Raw genomic sequence first — 25,918 nt, forward strand, 5'->3', positions numbered from 1 at the left:
GGTAAGTAGCAGCGGTCCTGTGAACCTTTTTGACCTCAAGTTGAGAGAGGTGGGGCCTCTGGGAACTTTGGATCTGTCTGTGATTTCCAGGGGGTAATTTCTAGTAACACCTTTTAGGGCTTTCTTTGGCTGTTCCGTTTTTGGGGCACATTGCATAGTGACAAGTTGTGCTGGCAGCCAAGTTACCTCTACACTGGCTGTGAACAAGAGCAATTTATAATAAACAATACTTGCCCCCATTTGGCTTTAGCATATGTTTACATGAAACTTCCTGGCAGACTGCTTTTCGTGGGACATTTACAGGGAGACCAGATCATCACAGCCCCTTTTCTAGACTTGGCCACTTTCCTCTTCCTCCCAGTCTCTTGTGGTTGGTCACCTAGTATGTAGCCCAGCGGGGCAGCTATGCCGTGCTCTAGCTCCCTGTCTGGGGCCAAGTAGGATGGGACTAGCGGGGTGAATGAGCAGTCACCAATTCTGGCACTTCTTGGTTGATCGGAAGCTTGCTGGCAGTGACTAATGTGGAGACTCATTAGGCTAGGAGGAACTGGCTTTGGTCTTGACCTCACCCACTGTTTACCTTTCTCTTGACTGTGTGTGGTGAGCTCATCCAGGCACCATCTCAGAGTCCTTCCAGCAGGCATTTATTGAACACCTAATGTGCCTTGCTCTCTGGGGCTGAAGGGAAGGTATGGGAAAGAAGGCCCAGCCCACTGGGTTTTACTGTATTGTCCAGAAGAGATGCATGTACATATCAAGCCCCAAGACCAATGCTTTAAGTGATAGGGTGTTTCGAGTTCAGAGGAGTATATTACTTCCCTATTGCCACTGTAACAAATTCTGCAATCTTAGTGGCTTAAATGAACACACATTTGTTGTCTTAAAGTTCTGGAGATAAGAAGTCAGACTGGGTTTGCATGGCTGGGTTCCTTCTGCAGGATCCAGGGCAGAATTTGTTTCCTTGCCCTTCCTAGCTTCCCAGGCTGCCTGTATCCTTGGCTTGTGGCCCCTTCCTCCATCTTCAAAGCCAGCAGTGTAGCATCTTCCAGTTCCCTTATCTCTGTCCCTCTGCTTTTATTGTCAAACTTCTGTCTGACCCTGACTCCTGCCGGATTCCTCTTATGAGGACCCTTATGATCACATCAGGCCCACCTGGCTAATCCAGGATAATCTCCCATCTTAAGATCCTTGATTTGATCACATCTGCCTTCTATGTCCCTTTTGCCATATAAGGTGACATTTATAGGTTGAGGGTGAGGCTGTAGATATCCTTGGGCGGGGGCGTTATTCAGCTTACACTAGTGTGTATGTTGGGAAATGGTTGAGGAGGCCTTTCTGAAGGAGGTGATTGCTAAATGTGTATAGGCAGAGGGTCTGGGGACACATTCCAGGTTTGAGAGACAACATGGGCACATGTTGGGTAGGTGGGGACAGCAGGGTGTGGATGAACAGCCCTCCCTCTGAGCTAGGTGCCTGGCTTTCCTTTCCTTCCAAGGCCAGGCCGAGGGAACTTTCTGGACTTCAGTTGCAGGCCCAGGCTTTCTCCTGGAGTCCACGTGGGAGGGCTCCCCTGGCAACACACAATCCTTTTCCTTCCTGGCAGCTGTGGTCCTGCTGCAGGGACCCAGCCAGACTACATGGGCCCTGCTGCTCTTAGGTGGTGGGAAAATGCATTCCCGAGAGAAAATGAATTTGAGCCAGCTGGGCTGGGTTTGGGTGGCCCAGAAACCTTGGTCACACTGTTGGCACAGCCTCTGCAGGCAGTCACGTTGCTCACATGCACACAAAGTCACTCCCTGGGGAGCCTTCTCTCAGGCTCAGGGCTCAGTGCTCAGGGCTGTTGAATCTCCAGGAGGGATGGGAGGGGTCAGAGTGAGGAAACTGCTGGGAAAGGGGGCAAGGGTCCCCTAGGAGGGGGTCCTCCCCTCCTCCAGGAGAGCCCCTAGGGTGCAGGGAGCAGTGGGAACACACAGGCAAGAGCTGGGCCTCTGGGGACAGTTTGGGAGCCGGGTGGCCCAGAGTGGTGCCGAGTTGCGGGTAAGAGCACAGCCGAGGGATTTCACCATCTTAGTTGAGATCTTAGTTGAGAGAGATCTCTCTCTGGAAGTTCACATTGCTCCCACACTGTTTTTTCTGGAAAAGTTATAGCTTTTCTCTATTGCTTCCTTCTGGCACCGTTTTTGAAGAGATTCCGAAAGTGCTGTCTTGGGGATTGTTTGGGGGAAGGACAAAAGCCGCTGGGCCACCCTGGCTTTGAGAGCCCTTGGAATGTTTAGCAGATGATGTAGTTGAGGGATGAAGGCCACACAGGAGGGCTGCGCCATCCCCGTCCCTGAGTGAGGACTTTCTTTCTTCCTTTCTTTTTTTGTTTTTGAGATGGAGTTTTGCTCTCATTGCCTAGGCTGGAGTGCAGTGGTGCGATCTCAGCTCACTGCAACCTCCTGGGTTCGAGCAATTCTCCTGCCTCAGCCTTGCGAGTAGCTGGGATTACAGGTGCATGCCACCACACCCGGCTAATTTTTGTATTTTTAGTAGAGATGGGGTTTTCTCATATTGGTCAGGCTGCTCTCAAACTCCTGACCAAAGGTGATCTGCCCACCTCAGCCTTCCAAAGTGCTGGGATTACAGGCGTGAGCCACTGCGCCTGGCCACGAGGACTTTCCCTGTGTGCAGGTGCCATGTGGATTCCTCCCTGACTGGGGCCTTTGGAGCAGCTGCCCCTGGGGTTCCTCCTTGCTCGTTTTCTGCCTGGCTCCAAAGCAGCTGTGGTACGGTGTGGCTTCTGATTCTTGAGTGTGGGGTGAAGGGCAGTGGATGAAATGATGACATCAGCCTCTGAACCAGAATGTTTTCTGGGGAGTCTCTGGTGTGCCCACGAGAGGGTTCACCCCCAAGTGTCTTCTTCCCCTCTCCTGCCTTGTCCTCAGCTCACTGGCCTGGGAGGGAGAGCCAATGGGAGTGGGCTGACTCCTGAGCATCCCCCAAGACCAGAGACACAGAGTTCCAGAAGGTTCCCCGTAACCCTGTGGGATGGGGGAGGAGCAGGGTCCCATTGCCTCAGTGACAGGAGACCTGAGGACAGAACACTGAGGCTGTTGTGGGTTATGAGGGTGTGCCTTTTTTCTTTTCTGTTGGATCAGAATGGGGCATGGTGCTGAGGCATAGTGGGGAGGGGAAGGATGTGGCCCCAGTCTGTTGTGCTGGGAATCCAGGGGCCTGCTGCAGCCTGCCTGTCTCTGCACCTACAATATTCAGGGAAGCTCCTCCAGAGGGCAGGTGTGGGTGGAGGAAGGGTATGGTTTAGGCTTAAATTTAAAGAAAAAGAAAAGAAACCTCCCTCTCTCCCCCTCTTCTGCCCCTGGATCCTTAAAGGTGTATGTCTGAGCTGCTTCTTAGGCCCATCAAAAAGAAAGCCTGGCTGGGTGTGGTAGCTCAAACCTGTTAATCCCAGCGCTTTAGGAGGCTGAGGCAGGAGGATCGCTTGAGGTCGAGGCTGCAATGAGCTGTGATTGCGCCACTGCACTCCAGCCTGGGTGACAGAGGGAGACCCTGTCTCAAAAAAGGAGAAAAGTCTTGGGGACCTGATCAAAGAAGTTTTCACAAGTATAGGACTTGAGAAAGAGAGTTTTCTTTTTTCTTTTTTTTTGAGACGTAGTCTCGTGCTGTCACCCAGGCTGGAGTACAGTGGCGCGATCTCAGCTTACTGAAACATCTGCCTTCCAGGTTCAAGCGATTCTTCTGCCTCAGCCCCCCGAGTAGCTGGGATTACAGGCACCTGCCACTATGCCCGGCTAATTTTTGTATTTTTAGTAGAGACGGGGTTTCACCATGTTGGCCTGGCCAGTCTCGAACTCCTGACCTCAAGTGATCTTCCCGCCTCTGCCTCCCACAGTGCTGGGATTACAGGCGTGAGCCATCATGCCTCGCTGAGAAAGTGAGTTTTCTAGAAGACTGATTCACTGATTGATGACTGAGTGGATTGATTCATGTTGCAAGATGGAAGAGGTCATGGCTGGGGCATACTTAAGAGAACTGGAGACCCGTATGTGGTAGGATGGGGTAGGCGTGGGTACCTGGTTTGAGGGTTTGGTTGCTGCCTGTCTCATCACCTCCTTCTCTGGCCTCCTACTTCCCTAGCAGACAGGGTCTTCCAAGATGTGTTTGAAGACCTGAGTTCTCATCCTGGCTTGGGGGGAATCTTACAGTATGGAGTGGTGCTCTTCAGGTAGGAAGGAAAGGCTGGCCCCGCCCGGGGAGCACCAGGGGAGGCACTTTAACTGTCTCTGTGGGAGTCTGAGCTACACACACATAATGGTTCCAATCCGGTGTCTTAGGGCCAGAATGCACTCCAGCTGAGTGCGATGCACTCAGAATGCACTCTGATTGAGAGTGATGCCTCTTATCCATCACCATCAAACGGTGCCTCCTGACAGTCTGCACTAGTGTCCTGCTTTGTACTCAGTGCCTCGTTTGTTCTTCAGCCCTCCCTTTCTTGGGCTCTTGGCTCTTTTCCAGCAAGTCGTCCTGCCCAGGAGAGAGAACCTTTTGTGATCGTGGGTCTCCTGGTCACTACCGGGCTTCTCTCGTCATCCAAGAAGTTTATAGTCCAATCCTGGTGACCTCATACTTTCTCCCTTTTCCTTTCTGCTTACCCATGACCTGTGATCCTTTGACCAGGAATCTGTATTTTACGATATTGTACCAGCTGGAGAGTGAATGGCCAAAGGTCACATAGTAGCAGGTCCAAAAACTGCCCTAAGGAATCTTGACTCAGTCCTTCCGAGTGTCATGCCATAAGCCCCCATCCTTCAGGTCTTCATATGTCCCCTGCAGCTTATGCTGAAGCAAAGCCATGGCAGCCAGGGCTGTGACCAATCCTTTGCTTGTGGCCCTGTCTGGTGTGTAGTCCATGAGGGAGGCAGTGGGCAGGAGAGCGTGAACTCTGGAGCCTCAGTGCCTGAGTTCAAGTCCAGGCTCTACCACTTACTACTTCTGTGGCCTCAGTACGTGCATGTATAAAATGAGGGTAGTAATAGAACCCACCTTCTGGAGTTGTTGCACTTTAATATGTACAGAGCGCTCAGAGCATTTTAGCAGTTGGCTGTTATGCTTTGTTTTAGCCTTAGGCGATATGAGCTTAGTTTGCAGACAGGTAGCCTATGATCAATCAGAGAGAAAACTTCTCTAAGTAGAAAAGACATATTAGTTTCTGGGTTTGAAGTGTGCTTATGTTGCTATCCTCTTGCAGTGGGATCCCCAAATCTCCCTAATTGTGTTTGTGTTGGGGTAGGGGTGGGGCTGTGAGTAATCTTTTGCTTTAAGGCTGTGAACTGGCTGGCTGTGAAATCCATATGGGAGTGGGGCCGTTTCCATTTAGCTTCCCCAGAGAAGCTGACTGACCCCAGATGTGATCTGGGAAAGGTCTTAGGCTGTAAATTCCTGCCCCTTTGTTCCCTGCTGGGATGGTGGTGGTGGCTGGGTGGGGTGCCTGACTGCAGTGCGCTTTGAAGGACATCAGAGTGCCACAGGGCTGGGGGTTAAGGGCTGGGGCGGAGCTTGGGTTTTTATCTGTCAGTGCTGGAATGACAGTGTTGCCCTGCCTGCTGGTTCTGTAAAAGGCATAGCTGATTAATTGTAAAGGCCCTTTTGAGGAGGGAGGAAAAAGCAGCAGCCCTACAATTCCCAGGGGGCTCTCCTCTGAGCAGCTCAAAGAGCTTTACCAAAATGATCCTGCTAATTAGCCCTCTGGGCATTGCATTGCGCTGCGGAGGGGAGCACTGGGCTGCCACTGGGTCCCCATCTGCAAATTGAGAGGCTCATACAGAGCTCCTTGGAGGTGACCCCCTCCAGTGAGACACAGTGACAAAGTGCTGTGCTCCAGAGCATCCCGGCCAGGTTAGCGGCAGGTGTTAAGTAGGTCTTGAGGCGCTTGATCTGTACCTCAGTAAAAGCATCAATTTGTTCACCATTGTTGTTCATTTGTTAAATTGGCCCTTAAGACCCCTGCTTTTTAGTAACTAATGGTGTAGGGCAGAGGGTCTCAAACTAGTCACACTGTCTCAGGCCAGTGCTACAGTAGGAGAAACCTGGGAGGTAGTAAGAGAACACAGAAAGAGTTCCCCAGGTTTAGGGGATATTGGAAGGTTTCTGGAGGGGGCGATGTCTAATCGGAGACCTAAAGATTGGATGTAAATTACATAGGTTGGAGGATGGTACCATATGGGGTGGATGGGGACGAGATAACGCCGAGGCAGAGAGAACATTTGCAAAAGCCGGAGACCCAGGGGTGTTGGCTTCCAGGTTGAGGCATAGGCACAGAAAACCAGGGGCCAGTGCCAAGGGTTCCCAGAGTAATGGCAGCTTCTAGATTCTTCTCCTTGTTGCTCAAGCCTCTGCCCTTTGGTCATGTCTGAGGTCTAGTCACTTCTGAGCCCTAGAGCTAGGGGTAGAAGACTCAGGTCAGTAGGGGTGAGAGGGATGCCCAGGAACTTACTGTTTTCCTGTGAAATAGCAATGAAATGTGTACTCTGGAAAGTGGCATTGGTGAGCTCTATGGGGTGGGCATGGGTGTTGCATGGGTGTCCCTGTCCTTCCCAAAGGCTACAGCCTGAAGTAGTCTGGCTACTCCACCCTTCTGTCCCCCGGCTGCTCCAGGTGGGCCTGCCTGTGAGCCACACCATCTGCGTCGGGAATAAAGTCCACCTGAGGCTCTGTTTGCCTCACCTGGGTGCAGTTTACTGCTTTCTCTGCCGCCCCCGCCCAGCTGTGCCAAGGGGAACTTACAGAGACTCACTGATGGCTTAGCCCTGGGGAATTTCCTGGGGCCTGGGATGAGTCAGTGGCAGCCTGTACCAGGTGCTGGGGTGGGGCTGCGGAGTCGGGGGATAATGCTGGCTCAGCCAGTCAGTATCCAGAAAGTTTTAGGTTCGTGATGAAGCCGCCGGTGCCCCTGAGGTTTTGCAATCCTAGGGAGAATATTATTACCCCTGGTATGTGTCTTGTCTTAACATTGTAGGAACCAGATCTTTGTCCATCCCTGTACAGTGACCCCAGCACAGGCCACAGACAGGGGGGCACTTGGGAAGTTCTTCTTGACAACTGCCATTATTATCACCATATTGATGGTGTATGGAGCACGTACCCTATGCCAGGCATCATGCTCAGAGCTTTACGAACAGCAGGTGGCTTCATCCGGGAGGACACAGCCATGGGGTAGGCTATATCCATCCTCATTTTACAGGTGAGGAGCTGAGGCTCTAAGGGACTAAGTACTGTGCCCCAGCAGTGGGCTGGGCTGTGAATTCCTTAGAGGGTACCTGGACCACTGTACTGGCAGTGGACTTGGGCACCCTCATCAGTGCTCATAGAGTCTGAGAGCAGGGCCCTTCTTGGGATTCAGTTTTGTTTTGTTAATTGTGTTAAATGTAAATACACATAACATAAAATTTACCGTCTTCACCATTTTAAGTGTATAGTTAAGTGACAGTAGGTACATTCATATCATTGTGCAACTGTCATCACTGTCTATCCACAGAACCTTTTCATCTTCTAAAACTGAACTCTGGACCCACTAAACAATACCTTCCCACCCCACCTGCCGCCACCCCTGGCAACCATCCCTTTGTTCTGTTTCTGTGGGCATTCAGAGGTTGACCCTTCATCTGTCTATCTTGTTGCAGAATCTCCCTGGGGTGCCCTCCCCAGGCAGCAATGCCAGGATGCCTGTGTCCACCTCCCTCCACCAGGATGGCAGCCAGGAGCGGCCGGTGAGCCTGACCTCTACCACCTCCTCCTCGGGCTCCTCCCGTGACAGTCACAGTGCCATGGAGGAGCCCAGTGGCTCCGAGGCTCCCGCTGAGAATGGGGCAGGCTCCCCGAGAAGCCGGCATCTCCCCAACAGCAACAACAACTCCAGCAGCTGGTTGACCGTGAAGGGGCCCCTCTCCCCGTTCAACAGCCGGGCAGCGGCAGGGCCCGCGCACCACAAGCTCAGCTACCTGGGCCGAGTGGTGCGAGAGATCGTGGAGACAGAGCGCATGTACGTGCAGGACCTGCGCAGCATCGTGGAGGTGTGTGCCGGGGGCCCTGTGGCACAGTGTTCTAGCAGAAGCCTGTTTCACCCTGGGAGGGAAGCTCTCAAAAGACCCGCTTCCCATAAAGTAGTTGGAGGACTGGGGTCTCCCACCCTCGCTGCCTACACTGTGAAAGCTGTTGACCCCTCAGGCTTCCGTAGGACCTTGGGCCAGATCAGTAGCTTGGGCCGACAAGAGTGAGCATCGTTGATAGGGTGGATCCCCAGCCTGTCTGGGAAGATGGCTGTAGGGAGCTTGTGCCACAGAAACCGAAGGGAGTGAAGATATGGGCTCTGGGCCTGGCCCCATGCATCCCCTGCCCTGTTGTTTCCTGGCTGTGCGGAGCCTCGGGTTCCTCCTCTGTAAGAGGAAGTGACACCTACCTTGCAGGGCCACTGTAGGTGAAGGGCACGGAAGGGCAGCTGTGTGTGGCTGCCACTGAGGAAGCCCTCTGCCCCACTGGCTCGGGGCGTGGATTAGTTTCCTAGGGCTGCCTTAACAAATGACCACACACTGAGTGGCTTAAAACAGCAAATGTATTCTCACTCAGTTCAGGAGGCCAGAAGTCCAAAAATCAAGGTGTTGGCTGGGTTGGCTCCCTCCAGAGCCTCTGAGGGAGTAGGTGTTCTATGCCTGTCATCCAGCTTCCGGGGTCCTGGCAGTCTTTGACATCGTTGGCCTGGAGATGTGGCCCAGCACCTTCCCATCTCCTTTTTCTTTGTGTCTCTCTGTGTCTTCCCTCTCCTCTTGTAAGAACAGCAGCCACTGGATTTGGGGCCCACCCTAAATCCTATCTGAAGTCATCTTGAGATCCTTAATTAATGGCATCCACAAAGACCTTATTTCCAAATAAAGTCACATTCTGGGGTTTCAAGTGGACATGAATTTTGGGGTGGACACTGTCTCACAGTAGGCAATGTCTGTGAAGTGGTGTCATAGCAGGGCCGAAACGAGGTGTGGCTAGGGAAGGTAGTGGGCAGGGTTGTGCCGGGGGCCAGGTTCTGACCACCTCCCTCCACACAGGACTACCTCTTGAAGATCATTGACACACCCGGGCTGCTGAAGCCAGAACAGGTCAGCGCCCTCTTTGGGAACATCGAAAACATCTACGCACTGAACAGGTGTGTGAATGGGCCTGACGCTCACCATGTTCTGCCTGCGCGGCCCACCTCAGGGCCTAGGGAGGAACCCTGGATGTCCCTGGTCTCATGGGCCTGTGACATGTGGGCCTGGGGCCTGATCTCTGAGGACAGGGAAGGGTGGTCCATCTCTGTGCCCTGGGCTGATGTGCTTTCTCTCAAAGGCGGACGGGGAGGTAATTTGAGGGTGTGTGCATGTTGGGTCCAGCCTGAGCTGGCGCCCCCTCAAGAGGCTGCTGGGCCCTTCCTTGCACACTGATTCTCTTCCCTGTGGGTGGCTTCTCCGTCCTTCTCATCTTTATTTTCCATTTGCACATCTCTTAATTTCTTATCCTCCTTTCCACTGACCCCAAGGGCTCCCTGGAGATGATCTGACCTATTAGTGAATTGCACAACCCAGGCAAGACACATGTGGGAAGCCAAACAAGGCCTGGCCAGGGGCTGTGGGTCTGCTGCCTGGGACCACAGACTCCCCAGGGAAAGTGCACTGCTCTGGAGGGGCAGGGCTTGAGGGAACAGCGGTGCTAGGACAGGAAGAATCGTATCCCAGGCCCCTTAAGATGGGCAGAGGGAGTTCTGGCTGTGTAAGCTGGAGAAGTCTGGGAGGGCAGGGTGCAGGGAAGACTTAGGCCAATGGTGAGGGGTTGGGAAAAGAGGAGGAGCACAGAGGGAGGAGGCAGGGAGCAGTGTTTCTAGGGGCGCCAGGCCTCATCTGTCTCTCCCCATGGCCCACATCCTGGGCGCCCTGGCTCCTTTGCTAGTCCCCATTCTCTCTCCTTCACCCTTTAATCCTCTGCTTTTGTGTGTTTGACTCCTTCTGCCTACAGAGGAGCTGTGTCCCCTCCCAAGGTGGGTACGGGGGTCGTCCCCTCTTCCTCTCCTGCTTGCTGAGCCTGTAGGTCTCCCTGACTTCCTGCTTTGTGGCTGCTTTGTGCTGGATACTTTCTGTGATTGCTGCCTGGGGCAGGGCTCCCTCTGAGGCTAGAAGCCCCTGTTCTTTAGCAAAGCAATAGGACTGTCAGTCAGGGTTCGGGAGGTTGGGGAGGGAACAGTGAGGGGCATTGTCCTCTGACTGCAGAGGGTACAGTGGCTGCTCTCCCCTCACCCAGCCAGCTCCTCAGAGACCTGGACAGCTGTAATAGTGACCCCGTGGCTGTGGCCAGCTGCTTTGTGGAAAGGGTAAGAAGGGCTGGGCCCTTGCCTCTGTCCTACCTTGCTGAGAGCTCAGAGAGACAAGAACTGCCAGCATAAGAGGGCATCTGAGTCCTGGGGATCCTTTTCCGGGGAAAGTGCTGGGTGCTCTGTCTTGAATGAGAAGGGTGTTCTGAGGGGAGCCAGGGCTGCTGGGTGGATGGGATGTCCTTGACAAGTAGGTATAAAGATGGCTCTGTAGGCACTTGGGAACAGGGGACAGAGGATGCTCTGGGGAACAGGGGACAGAGGATGCTCTGGGGGCCAGGGGCCTATCTGGTACCACCATCTTTACAATCATGAGAATCTCCCTGAAATCACTATTTTTGATCTCTTCTTAGAGCCAAGAGTTTGATATCTACACCCAATATTGCAACAATTACCCCAAGTGAGTAATTGGGGTGAGAGGGAAGGCAGAGCCATCTGGTGAGTCCAGAGCCCCCCACTTCCTCATCCAGGCCTTCCCCAGATGGTGACTGGCCCTTCTCCCACTCCCAGCTCCGTGGCCGCCCTGACAGAATGCATGCGGGACAAGCAGCAGGCCAAGTTCTTTCGGGACCGGCAGGAGCTGCTACAGCACTCACTGCCCTTGGGCTCCTACCTGCTGAAGCCAGTCCAGCGCATCCTCAAGTACCACCTGCTGCTCCAGGTAGCCCCTCGGTCCTCCCAAGCACCTGGGGCCTGGGGAGGGCAGGGCCTTTGAGTCAGGGGCACCTAAGCGTCTATCTTCTGTGCAGGAAATTGCCAAGCATTTTGATGAAGAAGAGGATGGCTTTGAGGTGGTGGAGGATGCCATTGACACCATGACCTGTGTGGCCTGGTACATCAATGACATGAAGAGGAGGCATGAGCACGCGGTCCGGCTCCAGGTGCTCTGGGGCTGGGAGGCTGGGGGAGGGGCAGGGCTGGGTTGGCCAGGCTTCCGCTGGGAAGAGGGACTATGGTCACCCTGCTGGGATGAGCTGGGCAGTGGCATTGGGGGGAGCCTTTGTGGCAGGGTTTGCAGAGCCTCCTAAGGCCCCAGTGGCCTGACTCTAGGAATTGGGGTCCCTCTGCTGCAGGAGATTCAGTCACTCCTCATCAACTGGAAGGGGCCCGACCTGACCACCTACGGGGAGCTTGTCCTGGAAGGCACGTTCCGCGTGCATCGCGTGCGCAATGAAAGGACCTTTTTCCTCTTTGACAAAACACTGCTTATCACCAAGAAGCGGGGCGATCACTTTGTCTACAAGGGCAACATCCCGGTAACCAGGCCCTGCCCTATCTCCTCCGCCATCTTCTCTCCTTCCCAAAGAATCTGGGCTCCCTTTCTTGTCTGCTTCTTGGGGCTCCAGCACCACGCTTCTGAGATCACCCTCCCTGCTTCCCCAGGCTGTCAACCTTGTGCTTGACTGTCCTTTCCCTCTGCCCCTAGTGCTCCTCCCTGATGCTGATCGAAAGCACCAGAGACTCCCTGTGCTTCACTGTCACCCACTACAAGCACAGCAAGCAGCAGTACAGCATCCAGGTGAGGGGAAGGTGGGGCTCAGGGGCTAGGGAACAAGATGCCCAGGGGACACCTGCGTGGGACTCCTGGCTCCTCCGCTCACCTAGCTGCCCCAAGCCCCGGTGTCTCCATCTGTAAGGCAAGGATCATTGCAGGCACCCCTCAGGGTCAAAGTGAGGAGTCAGGTTAACCTCACAGAGGCCCCAGCATAGCCCCACTTTTTCTCCGCGGGTGGAAGCACTGTCCATACTAGACAGCTTCAGCCTGTAATGATAACCCCTGGGTCCCTTTCCCTTGGGTCCTCCCAGGCCAAGACAGTGGAGGAGAAACGGAACTGGACTCACCACATCAAGAGGCTCATCCTAGAAAACCACCATGCCACCATTCCCCAGAAGGTGAGTTCCCCCAGCTCCTGACTGGGTGCAGGGAGAATGTGCTCCTCTGAGCCAGCCAGCTCTGCAAGGTCCATTGGGGGCTCACCTTCTGGATTTGGGCTCCAGTGGACAGTGAGTGTCAGTACAGCAGATGCCCCGGGCCTTGGTGCAGCACTGTGGGGTGTCCTCGTACAGCAACAGTGGGTCCTATGGGCAGGGAAGGCCGGCACGTGGTAAGGTAATAACCAGGTGCGTTTCCTTCCCCTTCAGGCCAAGGAAGCCATCTTGGAAATGGATTCCTATTGTAAGTGTACCCTTTTCTGCCTGTTTTGTCCCTAATTGTGCACATTGCTAGGTCAGGCTGCATCCTGGGGAAGCTTTACCTGATAATTTTATTCCAGGAGCAGGGAGGGCGGGCGTCTCCTGTTAAGGGCTGGGGGGTGAACTACATGATTAAGGATGCTCTCCTGCCGAGTGGTGGGACTCTCAGTGCCTGAAGCTCCCAGCTGGAAGATGGAGGGAGCTCTGGAGGCTCCTGGCCCTGGAGCTGGGTGGGTGTAGAGGTCTGGCTGGGTATGGACAGGGTCTAGGGTAGGCCAAGGCCAATTGGGAATCAAAAGCTTGATCATCTCTCTCCTGGGTGCAGATCCCAATCGGTACCGCTGCAGCCCAGAACGGCTGAAGAAGGCTTGGTCCTCCCAGGATGAGGTGTCCACCCATGTGCGCCAGGGGCGCCGGCAATCTGGTAAGAGAAGGGCTGTGGAGGCAGGAGGCCTCTCCCTCACACCCTTGCCCGGACTGGGGACCATCTGCGGCAGTGTCCAGGGCTGTGGCTCTCACCTCTGCGGAAACCCTGGGAAAGGCTAGAGTGGGGCTGGACACACACCTGGGGCTCATCCTCTCCCTGTGCTGGTGCTCCCCACACCAGGTACCCCTGGGCCCTCATTGCCTACCAGGTCTGGAGCCCACCTTTTTCTTACTTTTTTCTTTTCTTTTTTTTTGAGAGATGGACTCTTGCTCTGTTGCCCAAGCTGGAGTGCGGTGGCTCGATCTCGGCTCACTGCAACCTCTGCCTCCTGGGTTCAAGCGATTCTCCTGCCTCAGCTTCCCAAGTAGCTGGGACTACAAGCGTGCACCACCACACCCAGCTAATTTTTGTATTTTTTAGTAGAGATGGGGTTTCACTATATGTTGGCCAGGCTAGTTTCGAACTCCTGGCCTCAGGCGATCCGCCCGTCTCGGCCCCCCAAAGTACTGGGATTATAGGTGTGAGCCACTGCACCCGTCCAGCCCACCTTTTTCAAGGCCCTAGGAATACTTGCTCGCTCGGGCCTTGGCACCCCTTCTTAGCCCCCTCCCTTCTTTGCCTCTCGGGAATACCAACACCAAGTCATTCAGGAGTGACACTTGGACATCGGGATGGCCCCAGCCCAGTCCTGGAACAACCGAGCAGAAGCAGGACCCGGAGAAAACGAGTTCAGTGGCACCAAACCCAGACAGGAAATATTTACTTTGGGTCTCAGGAAAAAGTTCCATTTTCCTCTCTTGAGTTTTCTTCCATTCCTGGACTTGCTAGGGTGTTCTTGGATTATTGGAATGAATCATCTATTTGAAAAGGGAAAACCTTGCTTTTATTCTTAACTCTGTGGTGATGGGCGTGTGTGTTTTCTACATTGATTTTTTCATTGCTATTTAGTGCGAGGCCCTTGGACAGGTCTGGCTTAAGCCAGGTGTCTGCCAAACATATACCCAAGGTGGGAGTTGGGGTGAGAATTGTCTTTAAGACCCCGGGAGAGAAGGATTCTAAAGTGACTGAGAGCAGTGTCCTGGCTTGGGTCCCACAAGTGTGTTGAGTTTTGATTGGTGATGACCTGTGGGTTCCCTGAATGTGTGTGTGGATTGACATGTGGGTGTTAGCCTTCTAGAAGGTGGAGCAGTGGCTTATAGAAGGCTTTTGTGGTTTTATGTTGTTGGTATTGCTCTGGGTGGATCTTGAGCCCAAGGCCACCTTGCTATGGTTGCAAAAGTTTTATGGTTTTTATAGTTAAAAGCTCCAAATAGGGGCGTTGCTTTCTTCTCTCTAGCCCTCTTTCTTTTCTCTTCTCTTCTCTTTTCTTTTCTTCTCCTGTAATTCTCTTCTTGGCCTCCTCAACTTGCCGTACCTTAAAATTTGAAGCTTCTAGCACACTGATGTGTTCAGCAAGTGATAATGGTGGTGGTAGTGATAGTAGCTCTATCCTAGTGTTAGCATCGAAACTTTAGCTATGGATGTACAACTCTTTGAATATATACTTAAAGCTGTTGAATTGTACACTCTAAATAGGTGAATCGTATTTGAATTATATTTCAATAAAGCTGTTAAAAAAAAACCCCAAACTTCAGGTGTCCAAGGCACTCAGGAAATGAGCCATTTTTAAAGAGCTGAAGTTTCCACATGGCTGAGATTTTTAGCCTGTAAATACAAAGAGTTGGATTTTTTCAAAAAATATTTTAAAAATGTTTTAACTGTTATGAAATTCCCTCCATCCCTCCCTCCTTCCCTCCCTCCCTCCCTCCCTCCCTCCCTCCCTCCCTCACTCCTTCCCTCCCTCCCTCCCTCCCTCCCTCCCTCCCTCCCTCCCTTCCTCCCTCCCTTCCTGCCTTCCTTTCTCAGTCGCCCAGGCTGGAGTGCAGTGGCACCATCTCTACTCACTGCAACCTCTGCCTCCTGCGTTCAAGTGATTCTCCTGCCTCAGCCACCCGAGTAGCTGGGATTACAGGCATGCGCCACTACGCCCAGCTAGTTTTTTTTTGTATTTTTAGTAGAAACAGGGTTTCACCATGTTAGTCAGGCTGGTCTCGAACTCCTGACCTCAGGTGATCCACCCGCCTCGGCCTCCCAGAGTGCTGGGATTACAGGCATGAGCCACCCCGCCCGGCCAAAATAGACATCTTTCTAAAGCATGTTTTGTACTCTTGAGCCTTTTAAAACAGAAGGTGCTGCCCACCGTTGAACCTTTCCTTTTCTGGAGTTAATGCTACAGCATCACTTAGGGTGTGTGAACTGCCAGATGCTTGAGGGGCCCCAGAGGCTCTGGGTTGCCATAGAGACAGCCTGCGTTTGGCGTGTTGTGCCCGTCTTCATGGTTCTTCTGTAACACTGAAGTGTTTGTTCTCATCGGTCTAAGCATGCTTGTCTGTAGTAGCCCTTCTTCCCCTCCTGTCTGTTAGAAAGCAATCGTTCAGGCCAGGTGTGGTGGCTCACTCCTGTAATCCTAGCACCTTGGGAGGCCGAGGTGGGAGGATCACTTGAGGCCAGGAGTTCAAGACCAGCCTGGACAACATAGTGAGGCCTCATCTCTACAAAATTAAAAAGTTAGCTAGGCATGGTGGTGTGCACCTATAGTCCTAGGTACTCTGGAGGCTGAGGTGGGATGATCACTTAAGGCTGGAAGGCAGAGGTTGCAGTGAATGGATATCGTGCCCCTGCACCCACCAAGCCTGACTGACAGAGACCTTGTTGCAAAAACAAACAAAAAAACAAAAAAAAAGAAATCAATCTGTTGAACTTGTGGGAACTGTAGACCATAAAAAGATAAGGAAAGTCACTAGGGAGGGACTTGGGCCACATGCAGGCACTTTACTACCTGGGCTTAGCCATCTACTCTGACTTCCTTGAGGTTTTTTCTGCTTCTGCTTCCCACTCAGAGAGCTGAGATGAGCTGACAAGTATATTCTATTGATAATTAAGGTCTATTGTTTAATTTAAATTATGTGTCACTTATTATTCTTGACAAGTTTTAAAATGAAAGAAGAGAACATTTTCTACTTTCACTTTAAAAACAATTAGGCATTTACTTACATTGATACAGACAGTGTATGTATGTTGTGTGTGTCAGCAGAAAAGAGGTTCTTCAATAGGCCTACCTGCTGAGGAACAGCAAGATACCTTGGTAGACTTTCCTTCTGCTATACAGGTGTGTAGCAAATCATGGCGATCCCTGGGCCTCCCACTTACCACTAGCTGGGCAAGGATATGGATAGGCGAAGGCCGAGGCTCTGTAGAACTGGACCTTGAGACAAGGTCCTCTTATTCCTGCCCTCCAGTCTCAGGTGTATCCCCAAAAAGGCTGGGGTACAAGGTGATGACACTATTGGCCTAATGGATGTGTTTTGTATCCTGTCCCCAGAGCCTGGTCACTCTCCGTACAGCCGGGCAACTCTCCCCAGCGGGCAGCGAGGCTTCGTGATGCCAGGCCTTAAGGGCCGTAGAAAGTCGGGTGCGACCTCTGCTTTCCGGCTGGGATGCTGTGAGGGGCTTGGCAGCGGGTGTAGCTGATGCGCTGATATGCTCATTGCCAGGGAGGCAAGGGGCTTGAGATGGAGCCTCCGGAGGACCTCCAGAGATGTTGCTAGTTGGTCTGAAGGGGGCAGCATGGAACTAACTCAGTCCCCTCCCTATGGCTCCTGGGCCAGGTGTGCTAATGCATTGCATCATGGGTGGTACTGCTCTGGCAGGGCTGGTAGTCACAGCGGGGGGTCCTGGAGATGGATGGGCCCGCCTCCCTGTCCGTAGGTGCAAAGGGGCTCGGCAACACTGTGGAAGGCAGCTTCCCTGGGGCCTATGACTGCAGGGGGCCAAGCCAGAGTGGACTTTGAGCTGGTGATGGGCTGGTGGCGCTGTGAGCTTGGGACCCAGCCAGGCACAGCAGTTTCCTGGCCTGCGCTGACTCTGCTCATGCTTTCCTCCTCAGAGCCAACCAAACACCTGCTCAGGCAACTCAACGAGAAAGGTGAGTGTGTGAGGTGGCCAGCCATTCCCAGTGAGCGGGGGAGGAGGAGGGGAAGCAGCTGACAACCTGGGGTGTGACCTGAGGGTGGGGGATTGTCAGAATAGTGTAGAGGGAACTCTGCCTCCATTCCCCCCTGGAAGAGGGCCTCGCCCCTGGCTGGCTGAGGAGAGGGGCTGGAGCTCTCCCGCATGCACAGGCCTCATGCCCTTTCCTCCGGAAACAACGAGAGCCGAGCAACAGGCACAGACCTGCGCTGCTCTGTGGCCCCTGGGCCCCTGCTCTGTCAGTCATTCTTTTGAAAGCCCAGGAGACTAGGTGAGGGAGGGTTCTGGGAGCAGGAGCCCCCAGTGAGGCCTTCCCCAGGGGGCTGTCCAGAGGTCTTTTTCCTGCTTACTGATCTCTTCCCCTCCCCTGCCCCTCACCCATGTGCTGGGGGACCCGGTGGTGATGTCCGCAGCCCGAGCAGCAGGAATGAAGGTAAAGGCCAGTGGGAGGAGGGGACTGGCTGACAGAGGAGGGTGGGACTGCCCAGGTCAGCCCCCAGCCCCTTCAGCCCTCATTGTCTTCATTCATTCAAAAAATGCCTACTAAGCACCTACTGTGTACCAGGCTGTGTGGCATAGGGCCACAGAGATGAATAAGACATGGGCCTTACCCTGGGGGCCCTTCCTAGAACAGCACCCTGGCTGGGGGCCTGCCCAGTGTGGACCTGCTCAGATTTCCCTCTCTCTAGGGTAGACAAGCAGGCAGGCCTGTTTGGCTTCTGAATTTTTGACCAGGTCCCAGCCTTTCCACCATGAGAACGCCCGCCCCTCCCTGGACCCCAGTGGAGACCTGAGTTGGGCATCTAGGTGTGGCTTTCTGTGTGAGGTTGCCCAAGAGGCTGGTCACGAGGGGGTCTTGTGCTCTGAACAGCATGCAGGCAGTGCTGGAACCCTCCTGGACTTTGGGCAGCCCTCCCGTACTCGGGGCCTGCAGCCAGAGGCTGAAGGGGCTACCCAGGAGGAGGAAGAGGAAGAGGAGGAGGTGGTGGAGGAGGAGGAGGAGGAGGAAGAGCAGGCCTTTCAGGTCTCTCTGGAGGACCTGACAGGGCATGAAGGCAACGAGAAGGGGGCTGGGCCGGAGCCCCCAGGCTCAGAGGAGGAGGAGGAGGAGCAGGAGGAGAGCCTGGCGGTGGCGGAGCAGGTAGCCGACTTTGCCAGCTCCCTGCTGGCCGCCCTCCACTGCTGGCACTATCGGGCCAACGCTTTACTTTTCTCCCGGGGCGCTATGGTGAGGTGTCTCTTCGATCTCCCCTCCTCCTTGCATGCTCCCTGGGATGCGCATGCCCACCCGAGGGCCCCCTCTGCTGCCCTCCTCACCTCACCCTGCCCTGGTTTTACTCCTCCCCTCAGCACTTAACACCCTCGCTCGCTGTCACACCCTGGTGAGCCCCTGGCATGCTCTGTTCCAGTACTGGGCACTAATCAATATAACGCCCAACAAGCATGACAAGTGGGGTGGGGTGGTGGGGGCAGGGAGAAGCTAGCACACAGTGGGGCTGGAAGGGTCAAGTCCACTTTGGAGGGACGGAAAGGTGGGCTGAGGTTTTTTGAAGCTGCATGCCTGACAAGGCTTTCTGCAGCCCCAGGCCTGGCAGTTCAGGTTGGCTCTGGAATGGCTCAGGTCCAAGACTGGCTCTCAGCTCAGCCCAGCCCCTTGGGGCGTGGGAGGCGCTGCCCGTGTTGGGATGCAGAAGGGATCAGCTTCCAGTTGTCTTGGAGTTGATGACTGACCTCTACCTCTGCAGGGAAAGGGGCGCAGGGAGTCTGAAAGCTCCAGGAGCAGCAGAAGGCCCAGTGGCCGGTCTCCAACCAGTACTGAGAAGCGCATGAGCTTCGAGTCCATTTCTTCCCTGCCAGAGGTGAGCGACCAGCAGGTGGGATGGGGATAGTAGGAAGAACTTGGAGTCCAGATTTTCAAGTCTGCAAATAGGGCTTTCAGGCATAGGCTCTCCCATTGGGCCCATGGGAACAGAGATTCCCCACCTCCCAGGACTCTCAGCCCTGCATGAAGCCTGTTTGGCCTAGAGTATATGGTTTGGTGAGCAGACCACCCCTTTCTATGAATTAGAAAAAGGCTCCCCTTTGGGCAGATGCAGTCCCATGTGAAGGGCACACAGCTAGTGGAAATGAACCAGGTATTAGGCTCCTTTCGTTAGGCCACCTTGTATGGGTTATAAGGCCCTGTCCCTGCCAGCATGCTAGACATTGAAATCACACCTGTGGTCACATGGGCAAAGGATAGCGAACTGGTATCTGTTGGACACCTCCTCTGTAACTGATGTGTTATTTCTTCCTTCTCTTCCCCGCAACAGCTCTAGAAGGAAAAGGGCTCTGAGTGGTTGATGGTGTGCCTAACACTGAGCAGCTTCTGAGGGGCGGGGCTGAGATCAGACCTAGGTCTGGGACTCAGAGGCCCACTCTCCTCGTCCTGCTGCCTTATGCTGTCTGTGGGTTGTGGGAAGCGGCATCCTTTACTTTCCCAAAGTTATAAGGGGAAGATCCTGAGCTACGGCCTGGACCTCATGTTGGACCCCACAGCCAGGACTGAGAAGCCTGGATGATACTGGATAGGAATGTAGCATGATGTCTTAGCTTGAGCTGCTGTAACAAAATCCCTTACTGCTACGTGGGTGGCTTAGTTGTTGCTCACAGTTTTGGAGGCTGGAAATTCTAAGGTCAAGATGCCAGCAGACCCTGGGGAGGGCTCGCCCTCTGCTTCGTAGATGGTGGCTTCTTGCTGTGTCCTCACATGGCAAAGGGGCAAGGAAGCTCCCTCGAGCCTCATTTGTAAGGGATCTGACCCCATTCATGAGGATGGAGCCCTCGTGACCTAATTTCCCAAAGGCCGCCCCTCTCATTCCCATCACACTGGGTGTTAGCCTCCACATGGCAATTTTAGAGATACACAGACATTCAGAGCAGAGCAAATTGGGGTGTCCAATAATAATACAATGAGAACCACCCATTACAAAGTTTAAAAGAAGCAGATGAAATTAATTTTAGTAGTATATTTTATTTAACCCAATGTATACAGAGTATTATTGTAACATGTAATCAACATAAAAAGTTACTGATATGTTTTATCCCTTTTTTTGTACAGAGTCTTTGCAATCTGGTGTGTATTTTATCCCAAGAGCAGTTTTCCATTTGGCCTAACCCCATTTCAGGTGCTCAGAAAGCCACAGGGGCTGGTGGCTCCCATGTTGAACAGTGCAAGTCTAGCTCATGGGTCTTGCTCTGCAGATTCTGAACTAGAACAGAAGGAATTATGTCTGATCTTAGAATTTAGTGTTTGCTCTTATCTCCCTAAAGATTGCTCTGGAAAGCTGCGTATGTCCGCAGTTTTGTGGTTCAAATTACTTTCAAGGTGGTCAAGAGGGAATTCTCAAGTTTGCTTTCTTCCTTGCCCATTTCCTGGGCGTATGCAGTTGTGCTGGGCCCACAGGTGCTGGGAGGAGCCACATTCCTGGTCCTCATCCTCTGACGGGATTCCAGCATGTGGCTGTGTTGCTGTCTAGACCCTAATCCACATGGGAGGCCCTGTGCCCTGAGGAAAATGAAATGGCCTCTCATGTTGCGCAGGTCTGGGTTTGAACCCTAGAACCTCCAAGTGAGGAGCCTCTAGGGCTTTGGGGAGCTGCCTCACCATCAGCCATGCTGGTTCCATGACGCTGTGAGAACCAGCCCCTGGGAACCTGGGGCCATGCCCAACCCACTGTTGTGTGTTCCCACCTTGTCCCTGTAGTTCCTAGGCTGGCTGCCATCAAGGTGTCGCCATCCTGCCCCATCTGCATTCTTACTGTTTTCTTTGGTTTTGAGGACATGGGCCCAGCATCCCCGCTGTAGGGTGACTAAAGGACACAGTCATGTTCCTCTAAGGACCCATCGCCTACTCCTAAGTCGTGCTCATTCTGATTGCCTTGGGTCCTAAACTACAGGTCCCTGTCATTGGGCCTTGAGCAGGCCATGCTGTCCCCTTGTTCCCCAGGTCCCATGAAGGAGGCTTTTTACTCATGTGAGCCTTGTCTGCTATGTTTCAGGTTGAGCCGGACCCTGAGGCTGGGAGCGAGCAAGAGGTATTTGCTGCTGTGGAAGGGCCCAGTGCCGAGGAGATGCCTTCAGACACAGAATCTCCAGAAGTCCTGGAGACACAGCTTGATGCCCACCAGGGCCTTCTGGGGATGGACCCCCCGGGTGACATGGTGGACTTCGTGGCGGCTGAGAGCACTGAGGACCTTAAGGCCCTGAGCAGTGAGGAGGAAGAAGAAATGGGGGGTGCTGCCCAGGAGCCTGAGAGCCTTCTGCCACCCTCCGTGCTGGACCAGGCCAGTGTCATCGCGGAGCGATTTGTCAGCAGCTTCTCTCGGCGGAGCAGCGTGGCACAGGAGGACGGCAAGTCCAGTGGCTTTGGGAGCCCGCGGCTGGTCAGCCGGAGCAGCAGCGTGCTCAGCCTGGAGGGCAGCGAGAAGGGCCTGGCCCGGCATGGCAGTGCCACAGACTCCCTCAGCTGTCAGCTCTCCCCAGAAGTGGACATCGGTGTGGGGGTGGCCACAGAGGACAGCCCTTCTGTCAATGGGATGGAGCCCCCAAGCCCAGGCTGCCCAGTGGAGCCCGACCGGTCTTCCTGCAAGAAGAAGGAATCAGCACTCTCCACCCGAGACCGGCTGTTGCTAGACAAGATTAAGAGCTATTATGAAAATGCAGAACACCACGATGCGGGCTTCAGCGTCCGTCGCCGGGAGAGCCTCTCCTACATCCCCAAAGGACTGGTAAGAAACTCCGTCTCCAGGTTCAACAGCCTTCCCCGGCCAGACCCAAAGCCAGTACCTCCAGTGGGGCGCAAGAGACAGGTGGGCTCCCGGCCGACTTCGTGGGCCCTGTTTGAGCTCCCAGGACCAAGTCAGGCGGTCAAAGGGGACCCACCTCCCATCTCAGATGCTGAGTTCCTCCCGTCTTCAGAAATTGTGAAGATCTGGGAGGGAATGGAGTCTTCCGGGGGGAGCCCTGGGAAGGGGCCAGGCCAGGGCCAGGCCAATGGCTTTGACCTGCATGAGCCACTCTTCATCCTGGAGGAGCATGAGCTGGGAGCTATCACAGAGGAGTCGGCCACCGCCTCCCCGGAAAGTTCCTCTCCCACTGAGGGGCGCAGCCCGGCCCACCTGGCCCGGGAGCTGAAAGAGCTGGTGAAGGAGCTGAGCAGCAGTACCCAGGGGGAGCTGGTGGCCCCACTGCACCCCCGCATCGTGCAGCTCTCCCACGTAATGGACAGCCACGTGAGCGAGCGCGTCAAGAACAAGGTCTACCAGCTGGCCCGCCAGTACAGCCTCCGGATCAAGAGCAACAAGCCAGTGATGGCCAGGCCACCACTACAGTGGGAGAAGGCCGCCCCTGAGAGGGATGGGAAGAGCCCCACTGTGCCCTGTCTACAGGAAGAGGCTGGAGAGCCATTAGGTGGCAAAGGTATGACGGGAGCGGCAAGTGGGCCCTTCCCCGAGTCTAGGAACTGAAGAGCCAATAAGGAGCCACTTGGCTCCTCGGGGAAAGTGACCTCTAAGGAGGCTCTACCAAAGGGAGAAGCTGGATCCTGGGTACTAAGGGCACAGGATGAGCCCTGGCAGCCAGTCCAGTGCTCTGAGGCCAAGCTTGCTCTCCTGGTATAAAGCCCTTTTGATGCCCTCTGCTCTGGCCCTTCCCATCCAGCAGAGGCTTCTGGAGGAAGCATGGCCCCAGGCCCCTTCTTTAGCAGGATGGGAGCAGAAGCTCTCTCCTCTTCCTTTGACTCCTGACCTCTTTCCACTGCCTTTTCTTCATTCTTCCCATGGCCCTTCGCGAAAGAGGCTGTGGATGGTAAGTGAGATTTCTCCCATCACACCCAAAACCCCAACAACCAGCCTTGACTGGAAAGTGAGTTGGGGCCTGCTCAGAGTACCCCCTTGCAGCTCTGCCCTCCCGCCCCATGCTTCAGGCAGTTTGCTCTCTCCTCACAGGTAAGAGGAAGCCGGTGCTGTCTCTGTTCGACTATGAGCAGCTGATGGCCCAGGAGCACAGCCCTCCCAAGCCCTCCTCGGCTGGTGAGATGTCACCACAGCGTTTCTCCTTCAACCCGTCTGCTGTCAGCCAGAGGACCACCTCGCTTGGGGGCCGGCCCTCCGCCCGGAGCCCCCTCAGCCCCACAGAGACGTTCAGCTGGCCCGATGTCCGCGAGCTCTGCTCCAAGTATGCCTCCCGCGATGAGGCACGCCGAGCAGGGGGTGGCCGGCCCCGCGGCCCACCCGTCAACAGGAGCCACTCGGTGCCAGAGAACATGGTGGAGCCACCTCTGTCGGGCAGGATGGGCCGCTGCCGCAGCCTGAGCACCAAGAGGGGCCGAGGAGGCGGAGAGGCTGCCCGATCCCCTGGGCCTCTGCCCCAGAGCAAGCCGGATGGAGGCGAGACCCTGTATGTCACTGCAGACCTCACCCTGGAGGACAACCGGCGGGTGATTGTCATGGAGAAGGGACCCCGTCGCAGCCCCACTGCAGGGCTGGAGGAGAGCAGTGGCCAGGGACCAAGCTCACCGGTGGCCCTGCGGGGGCAGGTTCAGGACTTCCAGCAGTCTGCAGAGTGCCAGTCGAAGGAAGAGGGTTCCAGGGACCCGGCAGACCCGAGCCAGCAGGGCAGAGTGAGAAACCTTAGAGAGAAGTTCCAGGCCTTGAACTCTGTCGGTTGATGCTGACTCCTGGGGGAGGGAGGAGTCATGTTGGAGGTTGGGGAAGAACCTGGGCATCCTTCCCCTCAAGCCTGGGCTCATGGAGCCCCTGCCCAGGGCCCTTGGGTGGCCGGAAAGTCCATCCCCTCTGCCCTTCAGGAAGGATGCTCCCGTGTGCAGGGGTCTCCTGCCTGTGCCATCCACTGGGGCTCGAGACAACTTCTCACTCACCTGTGAGGCCGGTGTGGCTGCTTCCCTTGTAAATAGTTGTTCTCTGGTAAGAAGCCAAATATTTAAGCTCACTTCTTCCCAGAGAGAGCAAGCTCTGCTCAGGCCTCCAGCGTTGGCTGGCCACGGCCACAGCCAGATGGAGGAGCCCACCCCCAGGAGACCCAGGCAGTGGCCTGGAGAGGCTTTGTTCTGTAATGGTGCCTTTTCTTAGAGTCCAGGCAGGAATGAAGCCAATAATTTATTGCTTTCCATTCTGTGGTATGATGTGTGCGTGTGTGCGTGTGTGGCCCCTGTTTATTCCCCTCCTGTCAAGAGTGAAGTGGATTCAGTTCAGGTACTTTTGAGGGTTGTTATGCTGACCCTGTGGTTGTCGCTGATGTACACACATTTCATTATTTGCCAATGGTGCAATAACCACTGCTGACCAACCCACTATGTGTGAACTCCTTCCTAGGCTTGGCTGGGGTAGGGAAGGTTATTCATGGGCCAGGGATGTCTTAGGGAGATGGAGACATGGAGGTTGTTCCTTCCATACTCAATTATCACCTGGGCTCATGAAACATAAGGCACCCGGGTACTGGTGGGGAAGGTGGGGCAGGAGGATGTGAGGGCGGGAGCTTGCTTTCTGCTGTCTAGACTCCCATGGGCTTCTCTGTCTAGCAGCAGCCTGCTGTCCTGTCTAGGGTAGGGGGTCCCGCATGCCAGCCTTTTGCTCTTTTCCCCAAGGGCCAGAGTTGGACTAAAAAAAGGGAGGTGGTGAGGTGGATAGACTGTTTTTCTCATAAGCAGATGCTTCCAGTATCTGGTGCCTTTTGCGTTTCTCTCCGATCCCCAGGAAACATCCTAGAAGGATTTTTTTTTTTGGAGACAGAGTCTCATTCTGTCACCCAGGCTGGAGTGCAATGGCGTGATCTTGGCTTACTGCAACCTCCGCCTCCCAGGTTCAAGCAATTCTTGTGTCTCAGCCTCCCAAGTCGCTGGGACTATAGGCACGAGCCACCACACCCAGCTAATTTTTTGTATTTTTAGTAGAGACGGGGTTTCGCCGTGTTGACCAGGCTGGTCTCGAACTTCTGACCTCAGGTGATCCACCCACCTCGGCCTCCCAAAGTGCTGGGATTACAGGGGTGAGCCACTGCATGCGGCTGAAGGCAAGGATCCTAAACTCGGAGACTACAAATGTCCTAAAGGTGTCTGCAACATTGGATGAGGAGTACAAGTGCATTTTTCTGGGATGATTCCTCCCTTTTTATCACATTCTCAGAAGTGTTTTTGATTCAGAAGAGTTAGGAATGCCTCCCTATTTCAGTTGGATTTTCTGCCCTTTCTCCACGGAGGTCCAGACTCATTTTGCTCAATTTTTTTTCTAGCTGGGGCCTGGGAGGTAGAGGCTGCAGGGCCTGGGTGGTAGAGCTGCCTGACAAGTGTTCAGCAGGGCTGCTGGGTCAGGGCCCTGTGGGCCTTCTGACTCAACCTGAAGATGGGTCTGCTGAGTTTTAACAAGGTCAAGGGAAGATCAGAGGGACCCAGATTCTTTTTTATCCCCCGCCTTGAAACGGAGTCTTGCTCTGTCGCCCAGGCTGGAGTGCAGTGGTGCAATCTCAGCTCACTGCAACCTCCGCCTCCCTGATCCTCACACTGTCCAGTGCCCTTGTGGTTACTCAGCATCATATCTTGAGACTGGCCTGGCAGGAGCCAGTGACTGTGGAATGACCACAGAAGATTCAGGGCAGCTGCCAGACCAGGGGCTATCTCTGCCCTGCGCTGCTTCTGCTCAAGAGAGGTTGTCACTAGCCTCTGATCTTCCCTTGAACCCGACTGGGGCTCTTCAGAGGGTGGGGCCCAGGAAGTTGTAGTTAACCCCTTCCCCAGGCAGTCCTTACACAGCCATCTAGGTATGCCTGGGAACCTTGCACCAGGT

The 25,918-nt window shown here is 54.4% G+C and overlaps 1 protein-coding gene across 5 annotated transcripts in view; it reads left to right on the plus strand.

Annotated features, from left to right (window-relative positions):
- The window catches only part of PLEKHG3 (pleckstrin homology and RhoGEF domain containing G3), a 41,856-nt gene extending 17,427 nt beyond the window's left edge, over window positions 1-24,429 (plus strand). For 2 of the 5 annotated variants that reach the window (XM_024231790.3, XM_054530215.2), the window contains exons 2-18: window positions 7,680-8,069; window positions 9,096-9,193; window positions 10,321-10,390; window positions 10,744-10,790; window positions 10,901-11,051; window positions 11,140-11,271; window positions 11,464-11,646; window positions 11,817-11,909; window positions 12,197-12,283; window positions 12,533-12,566; window positions 12,909-13,007; window positions 16,996-17,034; window positions 17,492-17,511; window positions 17,950-18,306; window positions 18,824-18,937; window positions 21,119-22,538; window positions 23,066-24,429. In XM_024231790.3, the coding sequence (XP_024087558.3) occupies window positions 7,719-8,069; window positions 9,096-9,193; window positions 10,321-10,390; window positions 10,744-10,790; window positions 10,901-11,051; window positions 11,140-11,271; window positions 11,464-11,646; window positions 11,817-11,909; window positions 12,197-12,283; window positions 12,533-12,566; window positions 12,909-13,007; window positions 16,996-17,034; window positions 17,492-17,511; window positions 17,950-18,306; window positions 18,824-18,937; window positions 21,119-22,538; window positions 23,066-23,787 (4,017 nt within the window). In that variant the 5' untranslated portion in view covers window positions 7,680-7,718 and the 3' untranslated portion in view covers window positions 23,788-24,429. Of the gene's footprint in view, window positions 1-7,679; window positions 8,070-9,095; window positions 9,194-10,320; window positions 10,391-10,743; window positions 10,791-10,900; window positions 11,052-11,139; window positions 11,272-11,463; window positions 11,647-11,816; window positions 11,910-12,196; window positions 12,284-12,532; window positions 12,567-12,908; window positions 13,008-16,995; window positions 17,035-17,491; window positions 17,512-17,949; window positions 18,307-18,823; window positions 18,938-21,118; window positions 22,539-23,065 lie in introns of those variants that run through there. The other 3 variants (XM_024231792.3, XM_054530216.2, XM_063715891.1) reach the window with 2 other exon arrangements.
- The last annotated feature ends 1,489 nt before the right edge of the window (window positions 24,430-25,918 follow it).

This window comes from Pongo abelii, chromosome 15, assembly GCF_028885655.2.
Source record: "Pongo abelii isolate AG06213 chromosome 15, NHGRI_mPonAbe1-v2.0_pri, whole genome shotgun sequence".
NCBI lineage: Eukaryota > Metazoa > Chordata > Mammalia > Primates > Hominidae > Pongo > Pongo abelii.